The following is a 24,685-nucleotide window of genomic DNA, read 5'->3' on the forward strand; positions in this document are numbered from 1 at the left end:
CCCACAGACCTACTTTATAACCAAACACAAGGATTCACCAGTCTTTATTCTCTCTCTCTCTCTCTCTTTCAAATAAGGATGACCAGATGTGCAGATACAGACACAGGGGCGAAGGGGAGGGTCTGTGTCTTCTGTTCTCTCCCCTCCCTCCTTTGGAATCCCTCCTCCCCTCCTGCTTTCCTTTCTCTCTCTCTCTCTGTCAGAGGCAGACATGTGCTTGCCGTGCCAGCGGACTGATTTAACCCTCTCCTCAGAATAACTGATGCAAAGACAGCTGGGTTTGGCTTGCCCTCTTTGACGGCCCTCTCTATCTGTTTCCCTCGTCTGTGGCTCTGTTCATTCTTTCCTTCGTCTCTCCTATCTTCTTACTGTCCCACTGTAGCGTAGACGCATAGAAAGACTTGTCCTGTAGTGGAGCTTGTGTAATCGTTGGCTTCATAGGCACGTGAATGCAGGAGCCCCCTGACTCAACACTGGCCCAGTAAGGAATACCAAGCACTGGACTCAACACCACAGCGTTGGCGAGGAGGAGAGCCATAAGACATACAGAGAAAAACAAGGACAACTTTTCTAAACTCCCGGAAAGGCAACATACGGGATACAGGGCGACAGAAGAAGAAACAGACTGAGGAGTAAAGGAGCGTTAGGACCATGCCTGTCTGTCACATCCAGACACCCCTGGTGCTGGTTCTCTGCATGCTGGTGCTGTCCTGTGGGTCAGGAGGAGCCCGGCGGATCAGAAAGAGAGGGCTTAACCAGAAGGTGGGGTTGGAGTTGATATCATAACATTGTTGCAGCAGCAAAATGTGTGTATGTGTGTGTGTGCACAAGTGCATATCAAGTGGAAAAAAAGAGGGGGAGAAACTGTTGGAAATACAATATATCCACTGTTTTAGCAAGGTGACCAAGGAGTGTGGTTTAGAGGTTTGACACACTGAACAGTTTTGGGACTGGAGTGAGAGGTGGGTGCGTGGTTCAGTTCTGTAACCATGTCTCAGCAGCAGAAATCAGAAAAGGACAGACCTACTGTGACTAACATGATATCACCATCATGTTACGAGAGGCTGAAGCTGTGTGATTTGACATCTGAAGTCATGGGACATTAAAAACTCAAATTCAGCTAAAAAAAAAGCTCAAATGCAATTGTAAATATACCCAAAGCATTACATTGGTACAGCATTTCAGTGAATACAGGACAATGCAATTAGGATAATCAAATATATCTCATTTGAACATTAATAATATCAACAATAAAATCAATGATATAATATAAATAATAATTTTAAAAGCAGTGTTGTGGATTATGTGTCTAAATTATGGACATCATATATACATCATGTTCTAAGTTTATTTGAAAGGCAATAACAAATCATCCAAAAATCTACCCTACCTAGCTATTGTACTGAACTTCTTCACTAATTCAAACACACATATTCAGTCTAACTGGGTCTGGATGTCCAAACTAATAACCAGGTATATTACTTGTATATTAACTTTGTTTTTGGTTTACAAAACCACAGGCAACCCATTTAGGCAACAAAGAAAATGCTGTCTGACCTCACCCAGCCGTTAGTTGAACACATGGTTTAATTATGTTTTCCCGCATTTAACCCAACACTTCCAAACTGTAAATAGGCAGGGGGTTGTAAAATGGGCGTGTGGGGAGAGTTAGAGGTAACTCTTGCTCAGGGACACAATGATTTCCCCTTGTTGCCTCAGGGATTTGATCTAGCCACCTGTAGGTTACTGGTCAGACACTCTTACCGTTAAACCACCTAAATATGATACAAATTGTGCACTGTTTAATTATACAGCCTAATACAATATTTCTATTTTATAGTGTGATATTCAATCAATAAATTAAAATGGAATAAAATAACAAAAAATAGAACCTACAGGATGTGTGTGGATGGATGTGTTGGTGTGCGTCTAGGTTTGTGTGTTTGCATGCAGGCTGTGTGTGTTGTGTATGTGTGTGTGTGTGTGTGTGAGTGAGTGCATGCGTGTGTGTGTGTGTGAGCCTGGTGTAAAGCATGTTGGGGTTATTAGGGCAGGATCTCAGTGGGCCTCTGCTTGTTATTCTGCTCAGTGCAGGTTTGATTGATCATAGTTAACAAGGAATGATGTTCTGCGGTGCCCCTCTCTCTACCTTCTCTCTCCCTCCCCCTCTCTCTACCTTCTCTCTCCCTCCCCCTCTCTCTACCTTCTCTCTCCCTCCCCCTCTCTCTACCTTCTCTCTCCCTCCCCGTCTCTCTGCCTTCTCTCTCCCTCCCCCTCTCTCTACCTTCTCTCTCCCTCCCCCTCTCTCTACCTTCTCTCTCCCTCCCCGTCTCTCTACCTTCTCTCTCCCTCCCCCTCTCTCTACCTTCTCTCCCTCCCTCCCCTCTCTCTACCTTCTCTCTCCCTCCCCCTCTCTCTTCCTCCCTCCCTCCTCTCTCTCTACCTTCTCTCTCTCCCTCCCCTCTCTCTACCTTCTGTCTCTCCCCTCTCTCTACCTTCTGTCTCTCCCCTCACCACCCTCTCCCTCCCCTCTCTTTCCCTTACCACTCTTTTTCTTCCTCTCTTCCCTCTCCCTCCTTCCATTACCACTCTCTGACCTACTCTCTCTCCCTCATCACCCTCTCCCTCCCCTCTTTTGACCTACTCTCTCTCCCTCATCACCCTCTCCCTCCCCTCTCTCTCTCCCTGCCCTGTTTCCCTCACCACTCTTTTACTCCCTCTCTTCCCTCTCCCTCCCTCATCACTCTCTCTCTCCCTCCCCTTTCTCTTCCTCCATCCATTACCACTCTCAGTCTTCCTCGCTCTCTCTACCTCCCACTCTCTCCTACCCTACTTCCATCATTTCCCTCTTTCTCTCCCTGACGCCCTCCCTCCCACTCCCTCAGGCCGGATGGTCAAACGGACATTCTTCATGGACGCTGCTTCAAAGCCCCTTTAATTGGAACATGCTGAGGTGGTTGTGGTGTGCTGCTTTACTCTCCTTATCCCTCCAAGTCTTTTCATCTTCACATGTCACTGTCTCACGTCAGACGGCGTCATTACGGACACAGAAGCGTTTCCAGGGGCCATGGAGTTGAAAGACGTAACAGGCATTGAAGACCATGTGAATGAGAGATTTGGAGCATTGGGTTAGGTCAGGGCAGATGTCCATCTGACATAACACAAGGTCTTTACTGCTTTGTGCCTCTTTCAGTTCCATTGCTCTACATTCCCTCACCTCCATAGGACAAGCATGTGCAACACCTGTTGTCTCTCCTGAACTAACCCTTTCTGTCATGGTCTGAATAGGACAGGCATGGTTGCAAGATGTAAGGTGCATTTATCTGAATAGTTTGAATGTTTGAGGGGTTTTTTTTTACCATAAAGTGAATTATAGTCACTTTAGGCCAGTAGGCATAGAATACTCCAGGACTGGTGTTCTGGCTCAGAAATGTTTGCCACTTTGCCTTCTGGTTTAGATCCAGCTTAAAGGCCAGAGTTCAGCAATGCCAATGTGAGATGATACCAATAATTGGACGGCTTAATAAAACAAACTTGCCAGGCAGGCATCAATAACCCCTCTCCAGACTGACCACAAGTGTTTGATGGCTTAGTATGAATATTGACACCTCGTTGGTGCCATAAATAACCGTTCTAAACTACTGCAGAAGTCATTGCTACCAGTCAGTTCACATAAACCACTGCCATTAACCTAAGAGGGGGTTGCCCTTGTGATTCAAACATCATACAGCGTTTAGGTGCCTGACATCTCTCATTCATGTCAGCTCTTGCCGAGTGCTCAGGTGAATAGAGCAGTAGGCCCTACTGGGTGGATCTAGGCTGTGTAGCAGCGTGGAGGGAGGGGTGGGATAGGATGGGTGCAAGGGAACAAGAGAAGGTTGCAGGGTGAAGCTCTCTTTCTGTCCAGAGCAGCCAAGCAGAATAGGCAGCTGGCTAGCACTGCTGGAAACATGCTATCCTTAAGCTAGCTTGGGTGGAGCATTACAATCACCACAACTGCCACTGCTTAGCCAGCCCTCAGAGCATGTTGAAGCAGTGTTAAGAGTAACACACCTGTAATTGTGTCCGATTTACGATGATAGTTTCTGCTCTGTGTCCGGACATGTTCACAAAGCTCTGAACTGTAATGTATTTTTCCAGTTCCGTTTATTTCCCACTATGTGGGCCTGCATATGCCTTGGCCTTCCTGTTCTGCTCTGTGCTTTCTGCCTCGGCCTCTCTCAGGCCTTTATCTCCTCCCCTTGTGATTGAAGACTGTTTAACATCTAACCGTTAAGGCTCTTTACAGTGGGATTTGATTGTGGTTGTGCTGAGAAGAAATCCTGTGGCAGCCACATTAAAATGGACATTTATGTTTCAGTCATTTAGCCAACGCTCTTAGAGTGACTTAAAGTTAGTGCAATCATCTTTGATAAAACCACAACTCAGTAGTAGTAAGTACATCATGCTCAGTGAAGTACTGTAGCAATCAGCAAAGTCACTGCTGGAGGGAAGCTAATAATAAAAATTGCAAGTATTCGTTCACAAAAGGCAATGGTGGGGGGAAATCTGAGGACATTGTGCTGAGGAGATATTGTAGACTTTTTAAAGGTTAGGGTTGATGAAGTTTTCAGAAAATTGTTGGGGTTTTTGCTGTCCAAGATTCAAGAGGAAGGTGGGTTGACAAGACAGAGAAGAGCATTGTCTGGGCTGATGGGAACCTGCTCTCCCATATGTGTGGAACAGCAAGGAGCCAAGAGGTGGCAGAAAGGTAGGGTTTGAACATTCATATACAATATGTGTTCTTCCAAATTTTTTTTATAAATAACCTAGAAGTGATCCACTGGAGGTAGAGTATGTTTCATATTTGGTTTGAGTAAACTGCTGGGCAGGTCAGAGTTAAATACCGCACGCCCACTGGCAGAGGTGGTCATGTGGGCTTTAATAGAGTTGCTGAGCGTTAATCCCAGTCAGATGAGAAAATGGTTTTGACCTTACCGTGGGCCTACAGGATCAACCACAGTGGAAGTACACTGGAGAAGATCTCCCCATTGATATGCTGGCACCATAACCTGTGATAGCCCAAACATCCAGCAGAATAAAGAACATGCTAAAACAGTCAGCTGCATGAGGGACATGTCCACACATGGTCACAGTCTAACAAGTATAAAATGGCAGTCTGGCAACATTCCATCTCTTCATACATTTGGAGCACACCCCACCAGTTGTCAGTCAGTATATCCACCATGGGTCCAGAGCAACATTGGTCAGGATACATTTCTACACACAGGGGATCTGAGCAAAGGGAGGGGTGGATAATGGTTGTAGTTGCATTACAGGGAAAGATAGTGATCCATTTGTAATGTACGGGCATATCACATTTCACATACTGTAGTTTCCCCTGAGAGGCAGCATGGGACTTTCTGGAGCTCTAGAAAACAAGATGTCTGATTTCAGAACTAGATAGAGTGTAGCCGTCAATGGCCTGATGGCAGTTAGCATCACAGTTTGGAGCCAAATGAGGTCTCTGACCACTTAAACATCCCTAACATGGAAGACAACGCTCCCCTTAAACATTAATGTAATGGGCTGATCTCTGTGGCTCGGCAGACTGGGGAACAATATCTGTAAATAAACAATTTGGAACTAAACCACACACAGGGCAGCTTTGCACTCAGACAGACAGGCAGACCGACCGGCAGGCAGACAGAAAGGCAGGTAGAGAGACAGACAGACACATAGGCAGACAGAGGAACAGACAGGCAGGCAGGCACAGAGGCAGACAGAGGAACAGACAGGCAGGCAGGCACAGAGGCAGACAGAGAGGCAGGCAGACAGGCAGGCACAGAGGCAGACAGAGAGACAGGCAGACAGGAACCGGATACTCTACTTCCTCTGATACTGCGTTCTGGAGGGAAACGATGGGAACTGAGCAGATAATTACCATGATCACAATAGCTTACAATATTCACTCACAATGATAATTATACTCACTCTCGTACTTTAAACCTAGAGTTTACAAAAGTTCATGAAAGTGAATGGCCTGCTGTTTGTTCTATAATCATATATGGAAGTGATTACAGAAGTGTGTACAGAATCAGAATTACATGGTAAACACCAGCATTCTGACATCTGATTGGCTTCCCTTTGACTTTGAAAGCCTCAGGAGACAGTAAGCAGATGTGAGAGATGCTGGTTTAAATCTGGCCAATGTCAGCTACAGCTACTAAAAACATGAAAACTCATGCTGAATATGATGAGAACCCTGAAGAGGCCGAAAGCTCTAAAGATCTTTAAAGAGGGTATTGAATATCTGCAAAGCACATTCAACATCTGGAAGTGGGTCCTAAGACTTGGTTTATCACGATCAATACCCTAACCCATACAGGGCCTTGGGACACGCTGTAACTTTACTTTGTTAACTTACCATCATCACACTGACAGCCAGGTCCAGAATGCTGTCCAACCATTGGTTGTCAAAGCCACGGGGTGATCCAGTCACGGCGCCGTGGTGAACTCCACCCACCGGCCTGACAGCAGCCAACAATTTGTGGGATTATTACAAACATGCATTCCGCTTGTCACAAACACCAGTGGCAAATATTTGCTTTCGTTTTTACAGTTGGTTTGAAAGAGCAACAACTCTTCTAAAGATTTGGGTGCAGTGCTTGAGTCCATTTTCTGATGACTGAGGACGGCCGACAGTCTCTCCGTCAGGGAGAAGAGGGACAGGGACATCCTGGCAAGCCTGACAGTCATTGAGGTAGCAAAACCATTCACATTGTGATTAACTGTTAGATGGAGGATGATGGACAAGAGTTTTCCCCTCCTCAGCTGTATTTGGAAACCTCTTGGTGTCTTCACCACAGGGCCGGAAAAGCACTGGACAAGAACGAGGAATGACCTGCAAACACTGCCGACTTCAACCTCCATTGTAATATGGCCATCTGACACAGTGACCACAAAACTAAATAAACCTGGATTTGACCTCTGAACTGCTTTGGAACTCAAAGGAAGTGCAGGATGAGCTACGTTCACACCCTGGGTGCATGGAAATACTTGGAGTTTACTGAACCACGGGTGTAAGAACAGCCCATATTAGAGATGTAATTAGGAAAGTGTTTCACATTCTCTTTTAACACAAATCCTCGACCGTAGAGTTTATCTGAATTGGGTGCTTGGGTTTGAGACAGACAAGACCTCATTGGCAGTTAATCCCCTCCCTTTCCTGCCCTTCATGATCTCTTGTTTGAATCCATGATCTCTTGTTAGAATCCTGTTCTACTATTTACTAACAGGCATAGCAGCAACATAACACAGACACAAGCATAAGAAGAAAACGTGGCAAAATGTTTCAGAAAACATTTACTGCCACCTGCTGGTTAAAGGTGTATGACAAGCAAACATAACCCCTTCTCTCTAGGTACAGATAGACAACCGACCCTACAGCAACCCCATGTTATGTTGGAAAGGATCCAGGCTCTATATTTAAGTCTCAGGACGGACGGACGACCCCCCCATTTAAACACTCGTCACTGCGTGGCATTTCCCCACAGGACTACGAGTATCCCAACCAGCAGTCCCAGTCCACGCAGCACCAGAAGAACGACCGCTGCCCACCGCCTCCTCAGATGCTGCCAGAGCGGGCCTGCGAGGTGCCCGGCTGCCGATCCGACTCCGAGTGCGAGCGGCACAAGCGCTGCTGTTACAACGGCTGCATCTACGCCTGCCTGGAGTCAGTGCAGCCCCCACCAGGTAATCAGCCCACATCCAGCATGCAACACAACCGATAAACGAGACACTTGGTCATACAGAGAGAGACACACACACACACACACACACACAGTGATGGCATTAGGATTGAACTGACCAACGGTGCGTTTTTGTGTTGATCAGTGCTGGACTGGCTGGTTCAACCCAAGCCTCGGTGGCTGGGAGGAAACGGCTGGCTTCTGGACGGCCCAGAGGAGGTACTACAGGGTGAGTAGCCTCGAAACGTCGACCTGAACTATGCGTCATCCGTTGGCGGGGGGTGTCCGGTTGACCTTTGACCTGTGTCCCCTGACCCCCAGCGGAGGCCTGCAGCACCACGGAGGACGGTGACGAGCCCCTGCACTGTCCCACAGGTTATGACTGCCACATCATTAACCAAGGGAATGCGGCAGCTGGCATCCCCAACCGGGGGCAGTGTATCAAGTCCCGTGGCAACTCTGGTAAGGTCACACACAGCTCTGATTCGTTCAATGTTTGTTCTTTTATTAACAGCAGGATCAAATCTGTTTTTATGTCATTTAGCAAGGCACTGAACCCGCAATTGCTCCCAGGTGTCTGACAATGAACATTTTCATTTATACTTACCTGGTTAAATATGGTTAACAAAGTATACTAGCAGCCATAATCACTAACTATATGATCTGTGTCTCATCTAGATGGACGTCCCATGAGGCAAAAGACTTACAAGGACTATAAGGATTACTTGGGTAAGCATGGGATCAACTCTCCTGTATAATCAATAATCATTCCACATTCAGGTTTACTGCTTGGTTCTTTTTTTCATATGACTCAAATTTGTCCACTGTAGGAACTGGAAGCAGCTCTAACAATGCAGTGGGTTATGAGAAACACCACCACAAACACCTAGGATGAAGTAGAAACACAACAGGCCATTCAGTAAGTAGGTTATTAAAGGTCAACCAAAGGTTCCGTAGAACAAACTTCTGACAGATACAGGAAACAAATTGTTTTTTCAAAACTGCCTCTCTTATCTCTCCTTTTTAGATCATCAGATACCTCTCCACAGAACCTCAGCTATAAGAACCCAAATATGAAACGTATCCACAGAACCTCAGCTATCAGAACCTACACGCCAAACGTTTCCACAGAACCTCAGTTATCAGGACCTAGACGCTAAACTTATTCACACAACCTCAGCTTTCAGAGCCCAGGAACCAAAGCAATCCATAGAATCTCAGCTATCAGAACCAAGATACTAAACAATCTACAGAACCTCAGCTATCAGTACCGAGACGCCAAACCTATTCACAGAACCTCAGATACCAAACCCAGCCACAGAACGCTAGCTAATAGAATCCAGATACCAAACCTATCCACAAAAGGGTAGCTATAAGAACACAGATACCAAAGTTATGCACAGAAGGGTAGCCATCAGAACACAGATACCAAACCTATCCACAAAAGGGTAGCTATCAGAAACCAGGCACCAAACAGGTCTTCTCAATGAAAAACAACAGAAGACACCTAGACTGGTCTATTCTGATAGTCCATAGAAAACAATGACTTGTTAACCTTGCATGTGCTTCACACTCATGTCTGGCCTGGGAAAAGGAACAGAACAAGCCTACATGACCTACCTCAAACTGCCATATTGACTTTCGTTGTAATAACAGTACAGACAAAAAAGAAAACTGCCTGTCATACAGATGTACACAACTGCATACATAAAAGCATGTTGTAATTTGGTCATGGTAAGGAATCATGGTATCATCACTGAAGCAGACAAAAGAACGAGGAATAAAACATCAAAGCACTTGGTCAGTCTCAAACTGGGAAAAGAAAACATGCTCTTATTCTATACACAATACTAAAGTAGATCCCAGGCCACAAGACACAGCAATCTTTTTAAACCTAAACCATTGAGGATCGGTGAACAGGAAATAAGAAGCATGTGCTGCTGACGTCCGATACCCTTCAGTCCAGCAGGATGAAGGTCCTGTAAGCACATGGGATTTATGGTGGAGACAGAGGACCCAGTAACAGCTGGGGGTCAACCAGAACACAGACACGCTATAGCCTACTTAAACTATTCATGCATAACTTCACAGAGGCACTGCAATAGAGTGAAAACCTGACTGGTGTCGACCAAACACCAGGATGATCACAATACCACACAGCAGTTCTTTAAACTGTTTCGATTGAACGTGTGAATAGAACTGATCCTGTTTCATCCAGCCCATGCACTCAGTCAAACCAAAAAGGAACATTAGTCTCAATGAAAGTCATAGGTGAGTGGCTAAGACTGGACAAGCTCACTTCAAACACCAAACGTCTAGGTGCCAGTAGTAAACTATACAAATGGTGCTCGGTCGCAAGGCTGCCTTGTAAAAAACGCCAGAAATGCGGTCCACACAAGGACTGAATAAATAAGCTAGAAGTATGAACAAGCTGTAACCATTCTCTGTGTAAAACAGTGATATCTGAATGTTTTCCAACTGGTGCTAGATTGTTGCCTTGTATTTCCAATAAACTGTATATTTGAAGCGTGGTCTACTTTTCACATTACTGGGCCAACATAACAGACACAATAGACATGAACCCAAGGGGGTGACAATTCTTGTCTGTAATTACCACTAACAAAGTGACAACACAAGCCTGTACATTACAGTAAATATTTCATTTATTACTGTATCAAACAGTCTTTACAAAGTATGGGTCAGGGTGGAGAGGGTTGCATTTGGACTCCCTGCCCTGCACTCTAAACCCACTACAGGTTTGTTAAAAATACTAGCAATGCGTCCACTTTAGGGAGCAGGACAGAGAATCGAAGCGCAGCCACAGACAAAAATAAAAACACACTTCCATGTTTATGTGGCAAACTTCTTCTGTCTGACGGGTGCAGGAAGCTGAGAGTTGATGGCCATGAGAGGGCGCTCCACCACCACCAGAGACTGGTCATCTAGTAGGCGCATACACATCAGGTCCTGCACAGGACAAAAGACAGAGCTCAAAAAAACCACACCAGAAACACATTTCAAATTTCCAGAAAACTCATTAAAGCGAAACGGGCAGGCATTGCAATCCTATTAAATGAGTGTTCTAAGTCTAGGTAGATATGCCCCACAGAACCGAGATACTACCCCAGTCTGTGGTCCATCCAGCAGAGGAGAGACTCACCTGGAAGGATTTGCAGACTTTGAAAGCATGCAGGTGACTGGGTCTCTCCTGTTCTGATAGGCTCCTGAGAGTCATTTGATTGTAGAACTGTGTCTTCTGGTCAGGGAGGGGCTGAGGGGGGGGACAGATGGATCACCACAGGCCACACAGAACAACTATATTCTAAAGACACAGTTAATATAACTTAACATAATGAAACTACTTCTCCCACAAGGTGGTGATGATGAGAATAAAACTAATGTAGGTGCAGAAAAGGTTCTCTGCGGCATGGTTCAACCAGGTGTGTGGGGACTGTGGGGGGAACTGAGGAATATGCTTAAGAGAGAGAGATGCAGGTTTCTCACCAGACTTTGGTCAATGATGCAGAACATGTACATATCGTGCAGGAGGATCTGGTCAGGGTTTTTAGGGTTGAAGGTCACGTGGGTGACGGGCGTGTCCCGATTCAACCACAAGTTGTGGAGACCCTGCATCTGCAGCTTCCGGCTCCAGACAGTGTACTGCTTCTCCGCTATGGAGAACTCAAAAATCTAGAGACACAGACCACAGAACAATCAGGACCACTAGAGTACTACAGCTTTAACACACGGATGGGCACGGAATGTCGAATACCCAAAATTAATTTAGTCTTCAAGTACTTGTGTGTATTCAAGTTTGCCCATTTGTTGTTATTATATATATATAATATAAAAACAGAATACAAATGATTTGCATATCATTATCCCTATATTAATTGGAAATAGTAGAAAGAAAAATCAAATTAACAAATTAAACAGTCGTGAGACAGGTTAGTTTTACCCTACTGATGATGTGTTGCAATAGTAATCCTGCTCAGTACGAGAGGAACCGCAGGTTCAGACATTTGGTGTATGTGCTTGGCTGAGGAGCCAATGGGGCGAAGCTACCATCTGTGGGATTATGACTGAACGCCTCTAAGTCAGAATCCCCCCTAGACGGAATGATACCGTAGCGCCGTGGGACTTCGATTGGCCTGGGATAGCCTGTCCCCCCGGGGGCAGGTGAGTAGAGCCGTTCGGTACTTGGTTGGTGTGCGGCCGGATAAGTGCAGCCACCTCTCCAGAATCGCACCAAAAGTTTGTGGATAACCTGGTGCTAAATCACTTGTAAATAACCTGATTCTGGGTCAGGGTTTCGTAAGTAGCAGAGCAGCTCACTCGCTGCGATCTACTGAAAGTCACCCCTCGATCCAACCTTTTCCCAGCACAGCCAGAAGAGGACTGGTCCCCCCTCTGAGCCTGGGTCCTCTTTAGGTTTCTTCCTAAAATCCGGCCTTCTTAGGGAGTTTTTCCTAGCCACTGAAATTCAACACTACTGTTGTTTGCTCCTTGGGGTTTAAGGCCGGGTGTCTCTGTAAAGCACTTTGTGACAACTGCTGTGGTAAAAAGGGCTTTATAAATACATTTGATTGATCAAATATTGAAACCGAAATATTATTGTTCTTGGAAAAATACATGCGTATTTAGAATTTGATGCCAGAAACACGTTAAAAAAGGAGGGACAGGGGCATGTTTACCACCGGGTTGCATCTCTTCCTTTAACAACACTGTAAGCGTTTGGGACCTGACAGCAATTGCTGTAGTTTTGAAAGTGAAATGTTTTCCCATTCTTGCTTGATATAGGATTTCAGCTGTTCAACAGATCGGGGTCTCCTTTGTCGTATTTTTCATTTCATAATGTGCCAAATGTTTTCAATGGCTGACAGCTCTGGACTGCAGGCAGGCCAATTTAGCACCCTGACACTTTTACTATGGAGCCATGCTGTTGTAATTCGTGCATTGTGTTTGGCATTGTCTTGTGGAAATAAGCAAGGCCTTTCCTAAAAAGACGTTGTCTGAACGGCAGCTTATGTTGCTCCAAAACCTGTATATATTGTTCAGTATTAATGGTGCCTTCACAGATGGGCAAGTCACATGCCATGTGCAATAATGCACCCCCATACCATCACAGAAGCTTGCTTTTGAACTGTGCGCTGATAAGCCGGATAGTCCCTCTCCTCTACAATCCATGATTCCCAAAAATTATTGATTCTTCAGACTACCAGACAGTTTTCCACCTCAACTCATCTTAAATTAGTTTGGGCCCAGAGAAGGCAGTGGTTCTGGACCTTGTCTTCTTTACTATTTTGTACTATTTTCAATTAAATATAGGGATAAATGATTTGCTAATCATTGCATTCTGTTTTAATGTACATTTTACGCAGCATCCCTACTTCTTTGGAAACAGGGTTGTACCATGACATAAAAAAAAAAAAAACTATTTATAACATGCTCCTTCACACTTGTTTGTTGTTTACAGTCGTCAATCAAAGCGGTAGTAGTGTGGTCGGGCCCAGTCAGTCAGAATGATGCAATATATACAGCATAGCGTACCATTAACAAGTGGATGTAAGTGTACTAATTCAAGGTAAAATTAATATATTTACTGAAATAATGTTACCTACGGAAAACATTTTTGGCCACAAAACACTATGCAAAGGCTGTGGAATCTAAAGGAAGTTGAGCACAGAAAAAACAGCATAAAGCTGGCTAGCTTAGCTAACTAGCTTCTCTAGACTCATCCATCCAATAAACTCAATGTTATTTGTTGATAAATATTGCCTTCTAGTTCTGTAGCCATCTTTTGCGAGTCTACCACACAGTTTCCTCCATATGTGCGTTCGCTCTTTTCTCACACAAACAGCGACTGAGCCGACGTTACACGTTACCCTACAGGACTGTCAGTAGAACTACAGAGTACTAGAGCATTAAAGTATAGTGGAACCGACAACCCGATTAGTGATGTAAAAGGGAGGCTGTTAACCTGTTGGTCGGCGTGCACCATAGTCAGGTTGTTGGTGGTGGGGTGGATCCCCATGGCACTGGGACAGGAACTGTACATGGGTACCATACAATGGAGCTGGAACAAAGAAACATGGTTATGGGAGAACGGAATCGCTAGTGTGATACACAACTTTGACTGGGTTTCTTTTAGTGTTACAGGCAGGTGTAAAGCCAGCCCCACTCACCTCTAGTTTTTGTAGATTGTAGACATGGACCTCACAGTCACTGTTCGCCGTCGCCAGCCATTTCCCATCCACACTGGTAGTCATCAAGTGAATGGGTTGTCTGGACCCTTGAGATGGAAACAGAACGAGACAATGACATTACATTCTCAATTACGCAACACAAAGACGCTTTTCCCCCAAACAAGAGCAACCAAACTGAAGTGGACCGGAGTTGACATATATAAGGATCCACATACCTGACTTGGGTTTGAGCGTGTGCACATACTTGCACTCTGATTGGTTAAGGGAAATAACAAGGACTGATGATTGGCTGGAGGCAGCAAAGAGATAGGAGGATTCCGAGGAGAAGCAGAGCTGGTGTGCCGAGCGCAGGACTTTTGGAAGCTTGGGTACCTGGGAGGAACAACAGGGAGATAGTAACAATACATTCTCTGTTGATCCTGAAAAGCTCAAACAACAGAGCTGCCATCTTTCACTAAATAGTGCCATCTACAGGAAGACAAATGTAGATAACTGCATGGGAAATGCATTCGAGTCAGTTATAGTGATTGCAAATATAACTGCCTCTTGGGAGAGTATAAGCACACAATCCATACACCGATTCCATAGGCTCAAACAAAAAAGGAACAAACAGGACTTGATGAATTACCGAAACAATGACAAATCAAATCTGTGATTCTCACATAGGCCATACTGACTGTAGATTGCAATCAAGGAGATGATGTCATATCCACTCGCAATAGCATAATAAAGACCTCCACGTAACATTCAGTTGTCATGGTCCTTACTGGCAAAGACCACATGCCCAGGCAACCAGGAGACTGTAATACCTTGGTAATACTGATGTTGTTGTCAGTCTGCAGCCGGTAGAGACGTACACTGGACACAGTGGAATAAGCTAGCCATCCTCCACAGGAGGACAGAGCGCTGCAGCAGATGTGATCCTTCCCCTGAGGACAGAGGTCACGGAATCACACCACAGCTACGTCGAAACTGGATTTATTCAACATAATAACCAATCACAGCAGTTGTATCCTGTCATTAAATCACATTAAAAAGATTGGGGGGAACCCGATTAGGTCTATTTGGGGTCGACTGACGGGACCAGACTAGAAGGTAAATTAGAGAACCCCATCAATGGTAATGTTCATTTAGACAAGATGACACACACACTGCCAAATCTTTCTTGATGCATTTCAAACTTTATGTAATAAGTTCACCACCCTGCTTTTATTTTTCATGATCTACATATTGACTGGGTCATGGATCACCAACCTTCCTCTTCAGATAAAGGAGTTTCTCAGGTTTCGTCTTCAGAGGCAAAATGTCCCCAGGCTTCCCTTTAAAGAGAAGATGTGTTCTCAAATAAAGCCCACCGGAAGTACATCCAGAAGAAAACCGTGACATTACTTATCAGGTGTTACATATGACACCTGTGACAGGTATTTCTCCTGCTTGTGCGAGCCTCTCACCATGTCCATCACTCTCACCCAGTCTCCACAGCTCCAGCTGTCCTGGGAACTGGAGGAGCAGCAGTCTGGCCTTCTGTGCACAGGACACTAGATTCCGCTGGGGAACAACAGTAGAACAGGGACAAAGTCAGACATTTCTGTGGAATTCTATAATAATTAGTTCATAGCTAATAACATCCCACCCATTAACCTACATTGTGAAACTATAAGTAATGCATTGGGTGCCAGTCATTTCGGCACTCACGTGGGGAAAGTGAATCCTGCGAAGTCCTGAAGCAAAGCACTTTTCCTCAAATTTTTCTAGGAGGGGTCTCACCACAAGCTGCGTATCCATGCCTGATGACAGAACGTATTCAGACGGTGTTTAAGGGCATCATGGTAAACCAATCAGATACAACCGCCATCAGCTAAACTAAAATATCTTTCCTGTTTCGTTAATACAGACCTCCAGACACGATGGCAGTTCCAATCTCCACCAGGGCTCTCACATCATGGGTGTGGTTCTTAAACGTCCTGGTTCTAACCCACTCTTTTTCCTGCTGCTGCAAATTTGGAGCAATGAACTGGAACTGGACCACAGTACCCTCTGATGTCCCTGCCACCACACTGCTCTCATCCTGTCAGACAAACAGAACAGTCAGGGAGAACGTGCCACTCTAATCAACCCGCACCAGCATTGTACATACTCAGCAATGTATGCATTCAAACAAAGATATTTAAATTAGAGGTTGACACGGAAGTGAAAATAAATCCTTGCCCCATCTTGTTCTGTAATTTCTCCCCTTTGGTTGATGCTTGGTAATGTAGGTGGATTGACTTCCTGCCTCTTGGGCCCTGTCCGGGGCCTCCCCAGATAGGGCCACAGTGACATTGAACCCCCCTGTCTCAGCCCAAAAGTTATTAGGGTGCTATATTATTGCACCAGGGGGGTATGGTCAGTTCTCCTTCACCACTGCAAATCTAAGGAAGGCACTCTCTAAATGTTCCTTGACTCCTGCTCCACTTAATCTTAGGAGGACATGAGGTCTTGGCCCACACCTCCCAAGTACAAGGCTCTAAAGACTTGTTGCTGTCCCTATCCAAAGTCCTCCTGGTAGTGTTGCAAATCAAGACGATACCTGACAATTCCAGCTGCCACTCTGCTGACCACCCTCCCCGTCCTTGCCCATCTGGTCATGCTTCTGACCGGGATTCGGTTTTATAGACTCTAGCCCAAAAGCATTTATTAATTATTACAACTTCTACTCTTAAAATGTTCATCTGGCACAGCCAGAAGAGGAATGGCCCCTCCTAGGGAGTTTTTCCTAGCCACTGTGCTTCAACACTTGTCGCTTGCTCCTTGGGGTTTTGGGCTGGGTGTTTTGTAAAAGCTCTTTGAGACTACTCCTGAGGTAAAAAGGGCTTTATAAATACATTTTATTGACTGATTGATATTATCGTGATCCAGAGAGTCTTGTTCAACATTTTGAAATCAACATTTCAAAGCCCTCGTCCCAACCTGAAAGGAGGAACATGTTAATGCTAGGTATCAGTCACATGAATATCCCCTTACCTTAGAGACAGACAGCGCCAGTACATCCCACTTGGTCAGCTGGTGCGTCTTAACGAGCGTGCCGGTGTGTCCGTCCCAGACCTGGACCTTCCCTGCCGAGTCGCTGCTGAAGATGGTGTGGTCTGACAGGAAGACCACAGTCCAGACCACAGTCTCCCGACTCTTACAACCACCAACGCTCCGGTCCACCAGGAGTCTCTGTATAGCGTGACCTGAAATAACCAACGCTGGGGTCAGGACCACAGGACAAATGATTGGACCCAAAACTGTCAGATAGTATTCTGAAATGGCTGACAATTACTCACCAGTCAGAACATCAAAAACGCGAATCATGTCCATCATGCCAGCAGCAATCCGAGTGCCAGAGGGGTGCCAAGAAAGGGAGATGATTCGACCTGGAACATATGATTATACAACAGGTTCCTTTAGCAGAGGACAAAATGAACGAAAGAAAAGGACATTTTGTTTTTCTACATCCCTACTCTTCTTCACTCACCTTTCTGTCGGTCCAGATTGCGCTCAAACTGCACACCCTCAGCAAGTACCTCAAACAACTTTACTGTCCCATCTTCACATCCAATCTAAGTTGAAAACAAACAGTTTGAATACCATCTAACGGGGGCAATAAAACAAAACGTATCATTTTCGAAGGACAGCATTCCAGAGGGTTTACTGACCGCTACATGAGTCCCCTGAGGATTGCTGATTATAGTCCAAATAGGACCCCCATATGCCTCCAGGGAGTATTTGGGTCTCAGGTTTTCCAGGTCATATTCTGTGATCTCTCCATGCAGGCCAGCACTGAAAAGGCGCCCTCCAACCCAACACAGGGCCTCAATTGAGTGTGCGTCCTTTCCTGGGATAACCTGTAAACAAAGTCGCAGGTTCAGGAACTATGGTGGAATATATCTAAAACGTTGATCATCAATTATCTGAAAGAGGGAGGATTTTGCGACAAACAGCACCACAATGTGATCCAAAAACATCTCCAGAAGCACTACAGTCATCACATCGTTGTGGACTATACAGGCACGTCAATATCAAAACGCCATATCCACTACTACATACATAAAGTTGAATCATTTTAATGTTGTTTAACTCTCATTGTGCAACTATTGCCTTGGATTTGGTGACTCCATCCACTTCCACTATTAGTGTCAAAACAAGCAACCAAGCCATGCAATGAAACTCGAGGAGACATTTGACAAAAAGTAACAGTTTAAACAGTTACATTCTCAATTAGACATACTAAAATAATTAAGCAAATTACACACCTTTTCTTGGAAATAGCGGTCAGCAAAATTGAAAACTTCCACACTACCATCAACTCTTGCCAGGGCAAGTCTTTCTGTGTGGGCATTGAATGACATCGCTCTGATTGCTGTGGGCATGTATTCGAAAAACCGAACACGGTGCACCTTGAACTCCCCCATTGTTGCTTATCTAATAAAACAGACATATCAAAATTAATAATGTTACACAGTTAATTTCCTTTGGATACAATAATGAAGTGAACTGCTAGCTAAGATGGGTAACTTCGTGGGTAACTAGTCACCATCTCCAAATCATACTGCAAGTCATAACAACGTTAATGCGTAGCAAAATATAAGTAATAGGATACTTAGTAATTACATAATCAGCAAATTTTTATTTGTAAAAAATTATAATAATTGCAACAAAATACACCAAAATGTTCCGGATAACTGTTGCTAGTTAGCTCGCTAAGCTCACTGGACAGTGAAAGAGCATTACTGAAATATTAACACATAACTGTACTGTTGATAAGTACCGACTTACAATGTAGATAGAAAGATATGTTTTAAAACGCTTACTTTTGTCGGTATTTTCTTCAATTTATCAAAATATTTATTGGGGAAAAAATGACCACACGTTAAAACATAGCAGATACCACGTTGGACACCTTTCAACCGGAGATGAAACCTTACATGCGTGTGACGTAAGATTCTGCGACGGAAGAAGCGGGTACATCTTGGTGGCGGGAACACATGAAAACCGATTAACACAGATAGTGCTAGTCATGGACAGCGGTTGTTTCAGTATATGTACCACAATGTCTAGTTAAGTGTCTATGATACATGTATCGTCTTCTCCACACATTGTTTTAGTGGTATAAGAACGATGGTTCAAATCATTATAAATTCAAGGTAAGACTTGATCATCTGAATGCAATAACTCAACAGATATAACCCCTAACGAGTTGTATTTTTTTGTCAAACAAGTAATTGCCAGGGTGATAGGAGGATCACATAGTGTGACACTGCAGTCAACTAGTGTGTACATTTTATTTTTATTATTTAGAATAATTGACATCTATGTAACTATTTGGTAAGTAAATCTGATTCTCCTCTATCCATTTATTTCCAGTGTGGGTGCTGCTGGTCCTGATGAATGGCTACTGGTGGAACTCCAGGGGGAGATGGTGTCCAGGCAAAACTCTGGACTGGCTGGGAACCTGATGGGAGACCTGCTCTACACCAAAGAGGTATAGGACATGGTGACGCAGATGATATGATAGCAGAGATAGTCGAGGGACTAAACCTTGAGGCCGGATCGAGGCCAGGTCAATTCAAAAGTCCCTTTGTTTAAATTTGGTCCCTTTGGAGTTCAGGTCCACCAGAGTCTCTGCAGCTGAAGTGTGAGTTCAGGTGCTTGAGTCCTGGCCCTAGTGAATAAATTAATCCTGCACGGGTCTGTTGTTTAGGAACCACCCCAGACAGCGTTGGTTAAATCTGTTCCAAAAACCAACTGAAAACCGCCAGAAGGACAGATTCTGTTCCAAAACCCGCATATATTTAGTTCTTAAAGTCGAACTGTTACCCTCCAAATGCCTTTTCTGCGTTAATTCAATTTAAGGGTCTGCTTCTTTGAACCTTTTAATAACTAACAAATATATATGCACATGCAATTAAATACAAACCCAATTCCAAAAAAGTTGGGACACTTTTTGAGTAAAAAAGGAATGGAATAATTTACAAATCTCAAACTTATATTTAATTCACAATAGAATATAGATAACATACCGAATGTTGAAAGTGAGACATTTTGTAATGTCATGCAAAATATTGGCTCATTTTGGATTTCATGAGAGCTACACATTCCAAAAAAGTTGGGACAGGTAGCAATAAGAGGCCGGAAAAGTTAAATGTACAGATAAGGAACAGCTGGAGGACCAATTTGCAACTTATGTCAATTGGCAACATGATTGGGTATAAAAAGAGCCTCTCAGAGTGGCAGTGTCCCTCAGAAGTCAAGATGGGTAGAGGATCACCAATTGCCCCAATGCTGCGGCGAAAAATAGTGGAGCAATATCAGAAAGGAGTTTCTCAGAGAAAAATTGCAAAGAGTTAGAAGTTATCATCTACAGTGCATAATATCATCCAAAGATTCAGAGAATCTGGAACAATCTCTGTGCGTAAGGGTCAAGGCCGGAAAACCATACTGGATGCCCGTGATCTTCGGGCCCTCAGACGGCACTGCATCACATACAGGAATGATACTGTAATGGAAATCACAACATGGGCTCAGGAATACTTCCAGAAAACATTGTCGGTGAACACAATCCACTGTGCCATTCGCCGTTGCCGGCTAAAACTATATAGGTCAAAAAAGAAGCTGTATCTAAACAGGATCCAGAAGCGCAGGTGTTTTCTCTGGGACAAGGATCATTTAAAATGGACTGTGGCAAAGTGAAAAAGTGTTCTGTGGTCAGACAAATCCAAATTTGAAGTTCATTTTGGAAAACCGGGACACCATGTCATCCAGACTAAAGAGGACAAGGACAACCCAAGTTGTTATCAGCGCTCAGTTCAGAAGCCTGCATCTCTGATGGTATGGGGTTGCATGAGTGCGTGTGGCATGGGCAGCCTACTCTGGAAAAGCACCATCAACGCTGACAGGTATATCCAAGTTCTAGAACAACATATGCTCCCATCCAGACGTCGTTTCTTTCAGGGAAGACCTTGCATTTTCCAACATGACAATGCCAGACCACATACTGCATCAATTACAATGTCATGGCTGCATAGAAGAAGGATCCGGGTACTGAAATGGCCAGCCTGCAGTCCAGATCTTTCACCCATAGAAAACATTTGACGCATCATAAAGAGGAAGGTGCGACAAAGAAGACCTAATACAGTTGAGCAACTAGAAGCCTGTATTAGACAAGATTGGGACAACATTCCTATTCATAAACTTGAGCAACTTGTCTCCTCAGTCCCCAGACGTTTGCAGTCTGTAATAAAAATAAGAGGGGATGCCACACAGTGGTAAACATGGCCTTGTCCCAACTTTTTTGAGATGTGTTGATGCCATGAAATTTAAAATCAACTTATTTTTCCCTTAAAGTGATACATTTTCTCAGTTTAAACATTTGATATGTCATCTATGTTGTATTCTGAATAAAATATTGAAATTTGAAACTTCCACATCATTGCATTCTGTTTTTATTCACAATTGTACAGTGTCCCAACTTTTTTGGAATCGGGTTTGTACCTTATGACTTCCTGCTTCCACTTATCTCACCTTGCCTAGAAATTATGTTTTGTCATTATAGAAAATGTTTATGACCCGCAAAATAGCATTCCTGATTTTCTTTCATGTCTGCAAGTAGCATAACCATGTTGTTGAACTGTCCCCATGTTAGGTTTTATATTTACATTAAACTAACAGTGTATAACCCCTGTTCCAAAAAAGTTGGGGCGCTGCGTAAAATGTTAATAAAAACAGAATGCAATGATGTGAAAATCATTTAAATGTTATTTTCAATAGAAAATAGTACAAAGACAACATATCAAATGTTGAAACTGAGACATTTTATTGTTTCTTGAAAAATATACGGCCACTTTGAATTTGATGCCAGGAACAAGTTTAGAAAAAGTTGGGACAGAGGCAACAAATGACTGGAAAAGTGGTGTAATGCTAAAAAATTTAACCTGGTGAAATATTACACAACTAATTAGGTCAATTGGCAACAGGTCAGTAACATGATTGAGTACAGTATTAAAAGACTATGCATGCAAATATTGCAAAATTTTTTGAAAAACCTTCTCAACGTAAAATTGCAAAGAGTTTGGGGATTTCATCATCTACGGTACGTAATATCATTAAAGGGATAATTCAACTAAAAGACTGGAACTAAAAACCAAAAATTTACTTACCAAAAGTTAGTCCAGAATGGTTGTAATTAGCATTCTTAGCATCGCCCAAATTCATGAATGGAAACTGTTCATCCCACTACAGCAAAGCTGCATTGCTGTATATTCAAGATCCAGAACCGCTGCTGTCTTTTCTGGGCCCAAGTTCTTTTTAGATGGACTGAGGCGAAGTGCAAAACTGTCCTGTGGTCTGACCAATCAAATTTTTATTTTTTGGGGGGGGAATCAACTTTTTTGAAACTGGTTTCTGGCATTAAAATTCCAAATGTTTTTTTTCTAAAGACAATAAAATTTCTCAACTTCAACATTTGATATGTTATCTTTGTACTATTTTCAATTAAATATAGGGATACATGATTTGCACTTCATTGCATTCTGTTTTTGCATTTTATGAAGCTTTCCAACCAATATTATCGAAGATATAATGTACTCTGTTTTTACCAGCCACCTAACCAACCAAAATTAAACTAGCGCTTCATCGGTCACTAATCTGCGCGCCCACCTTTGCTTGGATGATGATCACACTCAACTGAGTCCCCCAATTGTTCTTTTCATTAAAAACATTTAAAAACTAAATCAAGTAAGCAACATGTCGTAATTATTTCTCGCACCTATTCTTTTTCAATTGAAGTAATCCAAAATAAATCATAAACATTTTCAGTAGTATCTGTAATCTGATTACAATATAATACAATATAATTTAGTTGGTAATGTAACGGATTACAGTTACTGATTTTCTGCAATCCGTTACATGTTTACTCCCCAACTCTGGTTGTAGTATAGAAAGAGGAAGAAAAAAACTACCAAGGATAGTGTCATATCTTGTGCAAGATATTTGATCCGAGCTGGAGTAGAGCCTGCTTGTCTGTCTGCCCCTCACTCCACCGCAGTTCAAATGCTGACGTGGGCTGAATGTCCCACTGCAAAACAACTGTTGTGAAGATCTAATAACGTGCCGCTAGTATAATATCCCCATGTCAAAGCCAACTCAGTCAATGAAGTTGCATGCAAGCTGTTCTGAGTCACCAGTGGTCAAGTCCAAGTCTAGTCAGGACAAAAATCGTATTACAACACTACAGAACGTACAGTCTTTTGGTTTTTCTTCACGGTGCTCAATTGTGTGCCCTCCCCCAGGGTGTTCCTGTACTCATTGTTGGACACCACATCCTCTACGGGAAAGTGGTCAAAATGGAGAAGCCCTTCGCTGTCCTGTTGAAGCACTCTGGCCTCCCTCGGGGGGATGAGGTTCCCATGGAAACCAACCAGGAGAGTCCTACCACCTACCATGTTTCTGCCCTCATCAAAAAGAAGCTCATCTTCAAAACTCGCCCAAAGCCCATCATCACTAACGTGCCCAAGAAAGTGTAGTGAAGTGCTAGGTTCATTAGGGCTCGCTTTTTAACAGCATTGGCTTGTCAGGTATTACCTCCCTGTTGCAGTTGCAGTTCTTCTGGGTGTGCCTTATGACCTTGACCCTTTTAATTTCTTTGATATTTGTTCAGACTTGTCAATGGTTACACTGCTGGAGTGTGTGTGTGTGTGTGTGTGTGTGTGTGTGTGTGTGTGTGTGTGTGTGTGTGTGTGTGTGTGTGTGTGTGTGTGTAAAAATAATGTGACAGGATGTAGTAATGTGTTGGCAACATTTGTACAGTGATTATTTCAGATGGGGAAGAATAGGGACAACTTAATGAGAATGTTTTATTGAGATAAAAACATTTTTCAACTGCTATACAAGTCTGAAAAAGAAATGTTTTGATTGAAAATGAAATACAAAATCGATTTCCAACACCATGTCTTGTCTTTTATGTGTACACAATTCAACAATTGAATACATAGGTGGTAACAATGCTCAAAAAATAACTGTTTATTATGTTGCGTTTCCATAATCAAATGCGGTTGCACGATTCTGAGAAATGTTTGTCCTATTGCATTGGAAATATTTGATTCCTTTAAATGACAGTAATAGCAACCTGTTCTACGTCTACATGAAGCCTGATCCTTAAATGCTAATCTAATGATAATATTGAGTGGGATTCCTGATTTAAGACATTCAAAAAAGACAGATGTAGCAATGCTGAGCTGGACATCCAACTACACACAATCAAATGACCATGATGTGCGAAGTACACTGTAAACCGGGGGTGTCCAAACAGTTCCACGGAGGGCGGAGTGTCCGCAGGTTTTCGCTCTCACCTTGTACTTGATTGACTAATTATGTTAGTAATTGGTTAGTTTCTACCCTCCCCTGGTTGTTAAAGTGTGAACCGGGAACCAATTTATAGGAAAAACCAAGAACCTGCAGACACTTGGTCCTCCGTGGAACTGCTTGGACACCCCTGCTGTAAACGTACAAATCCCGTAGTTCTTTATGTTTGGGGCAAATGGCCTTGCCTCCCCACAGCAAGTCCTTGCAAGCTCAGGAGAGTCGAAAGATGTTCTTTGAAGCACATTGGCTTAGCACACTGCTAAGGCCGTGTAGGTGGGTTGGTCTTAAATTAAGTTGTTAGTCGAAGGTGTGGGTTCCCACCCAAAGATTTTACAGATTTCATGGCTGAGTGAGTAGTGTGAAAAA

The 24,685-nt window shown here is 43.6% G+C and overlaps 3 protein-coding genes across 3 annotated transcripts; 2 read left to right on the forward strand and 1 right to left on the reverse strand.

The window, feature by feature from the left end:
• The first annotated feature begins 97 nt into the window (after positions 1–97).
• Positions 98–10,256, forward strand: wfdc1 (WAP four-disulfide core domain 1). The gene is made up of 7 exons (XM_010884153.3): positions 98–762; positions 7,536–7,734; positions 7,876–7,959; positions 8,052–8,192; positions 8,409–8,459; positions 8,561–8,649; positions 8,758–10,256. The coding sequence occupies exons 1-6, from the start codon at positions 652–654 to the stop codon at positions 8,623–8,625; spliced, it is 651 nt and encodes a 216-aa protein (XP_010882455.1). The 5' UTR covers positions 98–651; the 3' UTR covers positions 8,626–8,649; positions 8,758–10,256.
• A 119-nt stretch (positions 10,257–10,375) lies between these two features.
• Positions 10,376–18,865, reverse strand: utp4 (UTP4 small subunit processome component). The gene is made up of 17 exons (XM_010884152.3): positions 18,772–18,865; positions 18,214–18,382; positions 17,617–17,805; positions 17,436–17,520; positions 17,245–17,334; positions 16,940–17,151; positions 15,833–16,004; positions 15,632–15,723; positions 15,388–15,484; positions 15,191–15,255; positions 14,746–14,865; positions 14,152–14,308; positions 13,916–14,022; positions 13,711–13,806; positions 11,235–11,420; positions 10,891–11,001; positions 10,376–10,697 (listed from the first exon to the last, which is right to left on the reverse strand). Exons 2-17 carry the CDS (start codon positions 18,370–18,372, stop codon positions 10,581–10,583), a joined length of 2,055 nt encoding a protein of 684 aa, XP_010882454.2. The 5' UTR covers positions 18,373–18,382; positions 18,772–18,865; the 3' UTR covers positions 10,376–10,580.
• A 93-nt stretch (positions 18,866–18,958) lies between these two features.
• chtf8 (CTF8, chromosome transmission fidelity factor 8 homolog (S. cerevisiae)) lies at positions 18,959–23,704 on the forward strand. Its single transcript, XM_010884151.5, has 3 exons — positions 18,959–19,104; positions 19,325–19,442; positions 23,248–23,704. The coding sequence occupies exons 1-3, from the start codon at positions 19,079–19,081 to the stop codon at positions 23,479–23,481; spliced, it is 378 nt and encodes a 125-aa protein (XP_010882453.1). The 5' UTR covers positions 18,959–19,078; the 3' UTR covers positions 23,482–23,704.
• Positions 23,705–24,685: the final 981 nt, after the last annotated feature.

This window comes from Esox lucius, chromosome 19, assembly GCF_011004845.1.
Source record: "Esox lucius isolate fEsoLuc1 chromosome 19, fEsoLuc1.pri, whole genome shotgun sequence".
Taxonomy (NCBI): Eukaryota; Metazoa; Chordata; class Actinopteri; order Esociformes; family Esocidae; genus Esox; species Esox lucius.